Here is a 12,230-nt window from a genome sequence, read left to right on the forward strand (position 1 = left end):
GGATACTTCTCATTGCAGCAGGGACAAAAGACTGCAATCATAATCATCATGTCTTCATTGTCTTTCAGAACGGCCACTGCAACCTCCGCCATCAGAGTACTCCCGGATTTTCCCGCCTGTGTCCCCACCCACACCTCACACTCCCCTCACACCCTCCAGGCCCCTGGTCGATCTGTCTATCTGCCCCTGCAGTGACTCCTCATTAACACATGAATAAAGACGAGGAAGGGCCTGCTAAGGCTTGGACGCCAACAGACGGCAGCAGATTTGCAATTCAAACCTCTGACCATCTCCTCTCCCACCCCCTCCTCATCCTTCACATTCTGTAGCCTATGGCTGGAACTGTCACCAGCATGACTGAGGATGCATGTGTGAAAGGTGCAATAGACAGTGTAGTTCCATGCTTATGCATGCTTTAGTATTAATAGGCAGAGTGCAAATACATGTTGACGAGAGAGAACTAATACCTTCTAATTAAAATAAGGTAAAGTACAAGGGAATATCAGCTTTTAAATGGGAACAATAGCATGGAGTAATATTTGCCTTACAAATATGAAACATTTCAAAGGCCTTAATATACAAGAGAATAACTCAAAACGTAGATAAAGAATTTTTTAATTTAAAACACATTCTAATTTTCACAACTACGAAACATTTAACTACAGCTAAAAAACTAAACAAGGTTTAATTCACACTTTCAAATATAAACCCCTAAACTGGAGTCCCCTCCTTAAAATTTTTGTGACTATCTTGCACAGTGGCAGCTGTCATGTTGACTTATACGAGTATACACCTACCAATTTGCAGTAGCTGTTACACTCCCAAGGTGATAGATAAAGATGCTCCAGGGAGTTACAAATCAAAAAGTGTGTGGCACAGTGGCATTACATGGAAAGGGTGCCTTCCTACTTCCCTCCACCACTCCTCCCAGTACTGCCATGCAGAATTCATGAGTTGGATCACACCCATATTTAAACTCAGCCTTCATTTACGTCCAAGGTAGACGCCTGTAAGATATTTTAAGTCTGACTTGCAAGGTTGTGACTTGAGCTCTTTGACAAAATGTGTCCACAGACAGACATATCTACACAAGAACTCAAAACCGCTTCTTATCATTACATCAAGTAAAAGTAACCGATTTAATTGTTCACAAACAAGTAAATTAATAAAACCAGTAACCTAGTAACTTTTAATGGAATTCAAATAAATGTTTGTATAGTTTACTTACAGTCTGCATATGAATCCATATTTTAGTGGTTTGTTTAATAAATAATAAATATGTTTGTTTCCAACGCAATAATAATAATAATAATAATAATAATAATAATAATAATAATAATAATAATAATAATGTATGATTTAAACAGATTGACGGTTACGTCTCCACGTGATTTGACAGAAAACGATAATAATTTGCCGCTTCCAAATACGTCATTTCCGACTTCCCCTCCAATACTTCCTGCATGTGCCGACAATATGGCAGCGTCCATAGCGATTCATCTGGAGTTTGGGTAAGCGACTATCGAGTGTGTGTGTTCGTCTCTGAGTTACACAGACAGAGCCTCGCTGTTAGCTTAAGACGGTTATCGTGTGAACAGGGAGAAAACGCTCTCAGCTGCACAACTGAAAACTGCTATAGCGGAAAGTCCTGCCAGCCGACTGCCTCCTCCACTGCTTGATACTCGTTTACTCAGCACGGAGTCTTTCCCAACGTTGTACCAAAAAGTAATTTCCGGTATTCCAAAAAAAAAAGTTTGCTGGAATTTAAATGGTTATGGATGACTTTTTGCCTATAATCTGTCAAAAAAATATGTCAATGTGACATATCGCTCATGAATGATATCAATTAAACATGAGCTTGAGAGAGCGTTTCTGTCACAAGGACGAAGCTGCAGTCAGTTTTTTTTTAAACAAATAGACTTTCATTTGATCTTTTTTTTGAAATCCGGGTAGGAAGTCTCATTGAAATTAAAATGTATTATTTTTTTAAGATGAATCTGGCCAAGAGGGCAGCAGACATCGCAATAAAGATAACATAACAGTTCTCTAAACATTAGTGACCAAAAAGGACTACCGGTAGATCGATGTAGGTACAATTGCAGTCATAAAAATACTTGCAAAACATTTCTTTGTTTTATCTTTATTTTATATGTAACGAATTCATATATCCTGTTCATTACAGTCTATATAGAAACATTGTAAATCACTTTTTGGCAGATGATGGTACTAGACTGACAAACTCGGTAAGTAAGATTAATCTAGAGTGCTGAGTATAAGGTAACCAGTAGAAGTACTATCAACGACTACTGTGAACCTCAGACTTTGGCTAGAGTCAGAATTGCTTGAGAAAATAAGGATTTGAGACTAGCTGTCCTAGACTGATACAAGTGCAAACTGAAAGAAAGCAATATCAAATCTAAGCACACGTAATGTGATTTTCTATGATGCAAAGAGATGACAAATTTAAGGAAACCCCCTAAACTACAGTCTAACGATCTGATGGCTCTGCTACACAGTGGCAGTTTCACTTACAGGGTCCTTGCAAATAACTGTCAAGTTCTGATTGCTTGCCTTCATCCACTGACAATACATTTGCAACCTGATGGCAGTATGTCTTTGGACTCTGGGAGGAAGCTGGAATACCAAGAGAGAACATGTGCACGCATGGGTAAAACATAGAAAGTTAAATTACATCTGAACCTGGCTTTCTGTGAGGCAATGGTGAAAAAAGAGAAAATACTGCCATGAAGCTGTATTGCATCACTAGCCACAAAAAAATGTAACAAAATGTAATGCAATGAAAATGGTCAACCTACAAAGGGCTTAATTCAAAGACAATGTGAAAATCAAAGTGATTAAAAATAACTTAAAATGGTCATTTGTATGGCTCCCACATGCTTGTGTGCATACCTGACAACATTGGGGCATGCTCCTAATGAGATGATGGTGAGACGATAGTGTCTGAGGGTATCTCCTCCCAGATCTGGACCAGAGCATTGCTGAGCTCCTGGACATGGTGATGGAACATAGTGTCCTCAAGGTGTTCTGTTGGATTTAGGCCAGGCGAGCGTGGGGGCTGGTCAGTGGTATTAATTCCTTCATCCTCAAAGAACTGCCTTCATATGCTCACCACATGAGGCCAGGCATTGTTGTGCACCAGCAGAAACTCAGGACCTACTGCATCAGTGTTGGGTCTGACACTGGATCCAAAGGTTTTATGCTAATATCTAATGGCTGTCAGGCTGCCTAGCGTGTAGAAGTCTTTGGGTCCTTCCATGGATATGCCTCCCCAGACCATCACTGACACACAAGTAAACTAGTCAATGCTACAGGCGGCATAATGTATTGCATGGCTTGTCTAGACCCTTTCATGTCTGTCAGATGTGCACAGGGTGAATCCGCTCTCATCTGCGAAGAGCACAGGGCCCAATATAGGGTGTCAGACCATCGGACTACCCTCATGAAGTCTGTCTCTGACTAAAGAAGCATAAACAGTCTCATCAGTGGCCTGGTGGAGGTCATGTTGCAGGGTACTGGCAGTCCTTTCTATGTTCCTCCTTGCACAAATGACCAGATATGTGTTAAGGACCTTCTATGGCCTTGTCCAGCTCTCCTAGAGTAACTGCCTGAATCCTGGAATCTCCTCCATGATCTTGGGACTGGGCTGAGAGACCGAGCAAACATTCTGGCAGTGGCATGTATTGATGTGCCAACCTGGAGGAGTTGGACTACCTGGGTAACCTCTGTAGGGTTCAGGTATCATCTCAACACTACTAGTAGTGACAATGACCCAAATGTAAAAGTAGTAAACAAACAGTCTGAAAAGATGAAGAGGAACACCAAAGCTGGGGAAACTGATTAGCAATTTTATTTTAGTAGGTAATTCAGACACGGACCTAAGTTGGCAGCATAACCTTTAAAGCAGAAAAACAAAGAAATTGTATAGATAATATACACAGTTCACAAGTAATGTTGTTTCATAGACCTGTGGAGGTTACATAAGATTTATGTCCTCTCCACTGAGGGGTGACGGTGTCACTGTGTCTGATTTTATTGGCTCTACAATCACTATCAATCTGCCAGAGACTGCAAAAAAAGTACCCTACATAATAATTAAACTGCATTAGATGTAATCATCTATTTCTACACTATGTTTTGTAGTCTTTTGTTTTACCTATTAAAATAATGTTTTTCTCCCCAAGTCCTTTCTGTTCTACCTTCTCTAACTATGTTGTTATAATTATTTTAAATGTGATTGTAATTGTAGAAGTTATAAATGCCTAGCTTTGGTAGTTATTCGATGAAGTGCCACACACACATTCTTTATTTGCATATCTGCTCTTTCTTTGTACAGAGGAGGAGCAGAGCTGCTATTTAATGGTGTGAAGAAGCATCACGTGACTCTTCCAAGCCAGTCAGAACCTTGTAAGTATCACCAGTCCCCTGTTTGTACACGTCAAAATTAGAGCCTAAAAGACTTCCACTGTTTGCATCAGTGTCTATTAAACCTTAAGGACCATACCATTGTTTCTGAGTTCTGACAAATCAAAGAAAGCTGCTAGTACCCAATATGTGTTCATGATGGTACATTTATATATACAGCACAGCTTGACTGTTGAAGAAAAAACTGTACACTTATCAGTCTTTGTTTTGATGAGTGGTCTGCAGGTCCTCTGTCTAGCAGTGCACAGATGCACTGCCTTGGTTTGTTCACAGCAGGCAATTTGTAATCCTGTGCATGTGTTAATGAGAACTTTTTAATGTGCAAAAATGTCTAATATTTGCTTTGGAAAGGATAGGCAGGGATTTAAAGAGATGATTATTTGATTATTTCTACATTGCAAGTTTTGTACCTCTGGCTCCAAACAGATTGGATTAATACAGGTCATTCAGCCTAGAAGAAAGGAAAACCTGCTTTCAGCTGGACTTTTTCCTCCCCAGAAAATCAACTTAGGACCAGGGTCATTGAGGAAAATGAGTATATTAAAAATATGGCTTCTTAGAGGTTAAAATGAGTAGTAAATTTATTGAAAACATATGTGTGCGTGTCACAGAAACGGCGGACAAACCAGAGAAATATGTGTCTTTGGTATTTGTTTAAACAAAGGGTGTTCATCCATGGTCCTGACGTTACCACGACAACAAAAAGACAAAAGTTGACCAGAACAGGGAATGTCAGCTTCATGTGACCTTGCTGTGCCAGCTGACCCCTGTGTGTGTGTGTGTGTGTGTGTGTGTGAGAGTGAGAGAGAAAGAAAGAGGTGATGTTTTGCTTTATAGCATAGCTCTGGGTTTTAAAGACACAGGTGTACACACATTCTGACAGAACACTACTCGCCTCTGTTCTCGTGATGTTAGGCGTAGCTTCGCTCAGTAGGTTTGCTGATCCTGGAAATGTTGCTACAAACCAGCAGACGTCTGAGTGTGTGCGTGAGAGTGCGTGTGGGTTCAGAGAGGGTGCAATTGGGACAGATATAATGGGTTCTGAATCCTTCGTATTTCTTTTTTGACCCCAGCCGGTGATTGATGACCCTCAACTGAAAAACCCCACCCCCTCTCTTTCTCTATCTCACCCTCTCTCACGCAACAAAACCCCCATAGTCTAAGGACCACGCCATTTTTGCCCGTCACATCAGCAAAAAGATGGATAGCTCATCCCACTCGCACGATTGTCGTAATTGCACAAAGGCAGAAAAGCAAAAAATTAAAAAAGACCGGCACCAAAGGAAAGGAAAAAGCAGCAATGGTTTTAAATCGACATCAAAATGGCGCCCTTTCTCTCCCCTCCCTCTGTGTCTGCTTTTCGCCCACGCAACGCCGCAATCCCAGGATGCATTACGAGCTTGTGACGCACTTTCTCTCTGCCTTGTCTGTTTGGTCCCTCATTTTCTTTTCCCCTCTACCTGGACCGTAAAGCCTGAACCTCGAAGCTTCTCCGCAACCTCCATCTTTTCCTTTTTCATCTCCCAACCTAATTTCTATACATTGTCTCTTAACTGTAAAGCACTGCATCCATATAAGTCTTTCTTTTGGGTTCAGGCTGGGGTTGATTTATATTTGTAGGCCTGTGTAACATTTTACAAGAAATCGATTGAAAAGGCAGTGCCTGATGTTTCCTCTTAAAAATAAATAAATAAAAAAAAGCGCTTAATTGATTAAAGTCTGAATTATCACTAATCTGTATATTGAGCTAAAGCAACCCTGCTTTATTTTCTATGTGAAACTTTTAGTATGTTTGCCTGTTTGTTTAAAGACTGGAATATAAAAGAAGAGGCAAAAAATGTGAAGTGAAAGAGGGGGAAGAGTGCTTTTATGAGTGTATGTGTGGGTGAGAAAGAGAGAGATGCAGAAAGAGAGAGCCAAAGAAAAAAGTAAATGGCTGAGAGGATGAAAGCGTGAATAAGAGGTAATGGTGGGGAAAAATACTAATAGTCAAAGGCAGGCAGGAGTGTAAAGAAAGGAGTCACCACAAAGAAGGAGTTATGACTGCTGTAGTGATTAGTTCTGTTTTTAGCCCCACAGAGGTGCAGGTCAATATTCCCTGCCTTGTACATTTTGTGTGTGTGTGTGTGTGTGTGTGCACATGTTGCAAAGGGGGAGCTATTTCTTTTTTTATATGAAGTCCTGCAACCACAGAGAACTAGCTCTGTCATTATACTACTGAGTTGGCAGACAGCTCTACAATTAACCTGCACACAGGCTTGAAACTGCACGTGCCTGACCTCACTCCCAAAGATCTTATGCATCACGTTTTATGCCTTTGCAAATCTCAATGTTTTAATGTATTTATATATATGTTAGTGTTATTTTTTATGTGTTACTTTATTCAGTCACTGTTGTTTAATCTTGATTTTATGAAAGAATAATTAAACCCTGAACTCTTTTTGTCATATAGTAGCACATGAGCCCCATTGCAATGCCTGTCTCTGTGTAATCTCTTACCCTGGATCCTGCTAAATGCTAACTGAAAGTGTGCATTATAAATGAGCAGAATAATGCATTGAAAAAAGTAAAGCAAATCCAAATGTGCCTCCCTGTGATCGTTCAGTATTTTGCTTGCATTTTCTGAGTCTGTTTAATGTAAAGCCTGCAGCCTTTGTGCCGTGTTATTATGATTTTTAGCTCTGCCTTTGATCCGTCTGAACTCTCGGATCTCTGAGTGATTCATTGCCTACCTGGTACAGATTCTTCTCTTTACACCTGGCTTTGGAGGACTCAGTGTCATCCACTCATCCTCATATGTGCTGCCGCACTCCTCCTCGCTTTGGAGTATTTGTTCTTCCTCTGCACTGTTTATTTCTCTCCCTTTTTCCTTGTACATTTCCGTCCCCTCGTCTCCTCTGTTCATTCGCTCCTGTGTAAACTGGTCAAGGAGGCCATTTCTGCTTAGTTGATAGGGCGTCTGTGTGTATCATATGGCTACCAGCGATTGCAGATTGGCTCTGAATTGTTTTCACGATTCGACAACCCCAATGTATGTCAAGTAGACAGCTTTGATCGGACACACACAAACACGCAGACACATAACCAGAAAACACTCATAAGAAAAAACAATAAATTTCTGCGATTGTGTGCGTGTTTTACTTCTGTTGCAGTTTTGTGTGCTCACGTTAGATCAGTGCACCATATTTAAACGAACCCCAGCTAACGCCCAGACACCTTGAATCTTAACGTTAAAGAGAGCCATAACTCTAATATATATTCATTGTTATTCATTTAGCAGGGATTTACTCTAAAACCTCTCGTTGCCGTTGGCTTTTGGGGCCGTCATTAGCTCAGGCTTTTGTTGAGGGAAGGTCAATCTGATTGTTCAAGAGGTCAGACTCATAGAAAATTCAAGTAACGCTGATGTTCAAGCTCAGACATTGCATTTAATGTGTGACAGCAAAGTTGCTACTCTGAAAATCTGGTTTTGCGTTTGATTTTGTTTGTTTAGTACTTACAAAACAAATCACCTTAATTACAAAGTTTCAGATGAATTGATATTAGTCTTACATGATTTGAAAAAAATCTATGTATTTACATTTTTCCTTACTATTTTAATATAATGAAATAACACATTTCAGTTAATACAATGAAATTTCAGGCTTTAGATTGTCCATTTGATCATTTATACACTAAAATAATTTCTTTTATTTCTTTCTACCAAGGTGAAAAATGTTGCTCTTGGCCATTGACATCAGACAACCTTCCCCCATTTTCAGTGTCCTCTCCTTCCCCCCAACATACACATACACTCATAAATATACATGCACACACACACACACACACACACACACACACACACACACACACACACACACACACACACACACACACACTTCCTGTCCCTTCTGGTGCCTCTGTCGCGTCACATCGACCAGGGGGCTGGAATCATGCACCTTGACCCTTAACCCTTGATCTATGACCCCTGTCGTCTGCGTGTGTGTGTGTGTGTGTGTGTGTGTGTGTGTGCACATAAGACATAAATCTGTTTACACAGTCACACAGTGGGGACCTGCCTCTGTTTTGGGCACAAAAATAAGTCTTCAATATGTAAAGCATTGCATTTTAGTAAGCAGTCTCTCTTTAGTTTAAGTAAATATTAGTTATGGTTAGGCTTAGGGTAATTCTCCAGGACATGAATGCAAGTCAATGCAACGTCTTGTGAAGTCGTGTGTGTGTGTTTGTGTGTTTTCTAGGGGACATGAAGCAGCTGCTGGTCTGGATCCAAAGGAACCTGCTGAAGGAACGACCTGAGCTGTTCGTCCAAGGAGACTCTGTGTGAGTGCACTGGACACACCTGAAGTAGATATGTAATTCATTACATTACACTGTCATTTGAAAAAAAAAAACAACAAACAAACTTTCAGACATGATCAGAATAACTCTACGGGAGCATTTTTGCATTTTGGGAACAGTGTGTAGGGGGGCTTTAAAAAAAAAAAATCTTTCCAGCAGCTAAAACTGCTGAAATGTTGAGGGGGGAGAGTCTAGCCTTCAGGTTGTAGGTTTCAGTAAGATGATTACCTGTGCACACGCATCACACATGCTTGTGTATTTGTGCTTGTATGCACACACGTGTTTGTGTGTGTGTGTGGATCGTGGGCTCACAGCAGCCTTATAGGATTGGCTGACTTTTACAGCTGCCTTTGTGCAGGACTATTTATAGCACCATCTAACCAGTGAATGGAGAAAAAGACGGGTTACCTATAAACCTTATAGAAGAGATGTGTGTTTGTGTGTGCTTTATGCTTGCAGCACACATTGTTTTCTGAGCAAACCATCATTAAGGTGTTGCTTCATTATCTTTTAAAATGCTCCATGGATCCTGTGTGTGTGATATAGTTTACAAGCTTCTCTTTTATTCTTTTGTTCTTTGTCAGCACAGCTTTGTTTTGGGTGTGCATGCATGCTTTTGCAAATGTGTATTTGTTCTCGCAGGTTCCTCTCACAGAGCATCTAAGAGGTGGATAAAGGACAGATGATCACAGGCATTGTGACTTAGTTATCTCTTCAGTAAAGAAAAAAACCCACATTAGCATCTTTTATTAAAAGACAGTTGTCTGTAATCGTTCACAATTATGACAATTGTTTTAAATTTGTTTGTTGTTGTTATTTTTGGGGCCCTGATAATTTTCATTTACATTTTCTTTTTTTTATATCCTCATTTTCTACCTTCTCTTATCACGTTCGGTTTTTGAGGAATTATGACAGATAATACTTGTAACATATCTCTGACACTTAAAAATAATAATGATAAAAAGCTGATTTGATTGCTTCCTGTCTCTGCATAGATTTTGACGTTCGGCAGAATTCATCGCTTTTTAAATGTGTTGTCCGTGAATGATATTAGTAGAGTTTGTCAGCCTCTGTCAAAGAAATCCCCATGCCATGCACCAACACAAATCTGTAGTTGACAATAGTTATTATTTTATTTTTTTAAAAATATGTACATATTTTAATAAACCTGTGTGTAAAACATTATAGTCGTTTTTTATAATTGTTATTACAGATTGAAATTTGGGAGGAAAAACATAAAAATCCCATAGTTTCGACTTCTGCTTTAAAGATTTTCATCTTTGTGCAATACTTTATTATATTTTTTATTTTAAATATTAGGCTTTTTATCTCTTTTGTTTTTATTTTAGGTTTTTTTAGGTGTTTATTTATTAATGTATTTTTGTAGTAAATTGATGAAATGTTTGTGTACAGCATGTATGAAATGAGAGCGAGCTACCTGTTTCTACCTTTTACACGTGTGTGTGCCTGTGGTTGAATCTGCGTTGCCTTTGGGAGATACGTCTGACTGAAAATGGTGTTGTGTTTTCCCACAGGAGGCCTGGGATCCTGGTACTTATCAATGATGCAGACTGGGAACTGATGGTGAGCACTGGGAAGTTATGTTTACTGTCAGAATGTGTGTGTGTGTGTGTGTGTGTGTGTGTGTGTGTGTGTGTGTGTGTGTGTGTGTGTGTGTGTGTGTGTGTGTGTGTGTGTGTGTGTGTTTCCTAACAATATGTAAAATTGTTTCTCGTGAATTTCACTGCATTTAATTTCAAATTATTTGAGATTACATATGCTTGCATCTTCAAAACTAAAAATGCAAAAAAAAGATGGGGGATGTGGAAAGTTGACTTGTTTGGTTGTTTGTTTTGTTTTTATTTTTTCAGTGTGTTAATGTTTCATATAATCAGGAAGAAGCTGCGGGGAAAGATTGTCCTTGGGGTCTCTTATCTGAACTCATATTTACATGAACACACAGCCTGAACACTACAGTTTAAATGAATTGATTCAATTACAAGACTCGGGATGGGATGTAAATGAAAAGTTTGGCATTGATTGGACCCCAGTGGGAACAGGAGCGATTCACACATTTATTTTAATAAACGCAGCTTTTTCTTCAGCGACTTGTGCAGATTTTTTGATTCTCAGTTATTTTGTGTGTTTTCTACACCTCAGGGGGAACTGGACTATCAACTACAAGACCAAGACAACGTTGTGTTTATTTCTACTCTTCATGGAGGATAAAAACATTTTTTTTAAAAAGAAGAAGGCAAGGATTTTAAATGTTTCCTAACAGTTCAGCCTTTTCACAACATCATCTCTTCTTACTGCCCCACCACCACCACATCCCAGCATCACATCACCCTATTGGATGTTGCAGATGTGTCAACCTGCCCAGCGACAACTGAGAGGATTGATGATGTTTTATGGGAATGAGGAGAAATTCTCATATAGAAAGATGGAAACTGTTAGACTGGTGTAATGGGAAGCGATACAAATCCTGGTTGCACTGGCCATCTCCCAGGCACCAATATCAGTATCTACACTTACTGGGTCTGCCTTCATCTCCATGCAGACACTCTTCCTGCATGTCTGTCCTGAAGGTTAAAAATTAGCTGCAAATCACCACTTTAGGAAAAAAAACCCACACGTTACTCCCTCTTCCATTAGTGTTTCAGAGCAATGTATTAACATTTAATAAATGGTTTATTACACACTGACTGTGCTTTAAGTGTTTATAAATATGTAAACAATTAAAACCAACTCAAAGATATTTAATATGCTTACATATTTGTTATGTTGCTGTCAATAATGTGTTCATATACAAACAGCCAGTTACATGTTTGTTTGTATTTGACAAGTCTATTACTTCCTAAAAACGTATTTGTATCCCCTTGAGAGCATTTTTTAATCTCATGTAAACCTTTTATGAAATGTTTTTCCTCAATGTATTTTGCCCTAAATGTCTAAAAAAAAAAAGGTTAATTTTTTTTCCTTTTTTTACATTTTTTTTACAATTTCATTGTCTTTAAAATTGTCCTTCGTTTTAATATATACATCTATTTGTACCACAGTTTCTGTCACATTTTTTCTGCTACTTCCCCCCCCCCCCGTTTCAACATTCAGTTTATCAGGATTTTTATTTATTTTATTTATTTATTTATTTTGGCTTGTTTTTTGGGGGGTGAGGGGTTCTAAACCTAGACGACAGAAAAATGCTACCAAAAAACTAAAGTAAAGAAGACGTTCTTTATATAAATTTGTACACTATCACAGCTGTCGTTTTAAATTTACAAATACCGCATAAATCGCTAGAAATTACCTTTTTTCCCGTAGCGATCGACCTCGTATCATAAATCAAGTCACCGTGTGTTTAGGCAATTAATATCGCACCTTTTTCTATTTGTGTTATTTGTATAATTTTTTGTTACAAATTCCAAAAGCACAATGTGTCTTACTACTTC

The 12,230-nt window shown here is 39.0% G+C and overlaps 1 protein-coding gene across 1 annotated transcript; it reads left to right on the forward strand.

Moving 5' to 3' along the window:
- The first annotated feature begins 1,476 nt into the window (after positions 1-1,476).
- Positions 1,477-11,439, forward strand: urm1 (ubiquitin related modifier 1). Its single transcript, XM_085358096.1, has 5 exons — positions 1,477-1,511; positions 4,355-4,425; positions 8,682-8,763; positions 10,317-10,365; positions 10,942-11,439. Exons 1-5 carry the CDS (start codon positions 1,477-1,479, stop codon positions 11,008-11,010), a joined length of 306 nt encoding a protein of 101 aa, XP_085214222.1. The 3' UTR covers positions 11,011-11,439.
- The last annotated feature ends 791 nt before the right edge of the window (positions 11,440-12,230 follow it).

This window comes from Diplotaxodon limnothrissa, linkage group LG7, assembly GCF_057381915.1.
Source record: "Diplotaxodon limnothrissa isolate DT_005_m linkage group LG7, D_limnothrissa_male_GT1.1, whole genome shotgun sequence".
Taxonomy (NCBI): Eukaryota; Metazoa; Chordata; class Actinopteri; order Cichliformes; family Cichlidae; genus Diplotaxodon; species Diplotaxodon limnothrissa.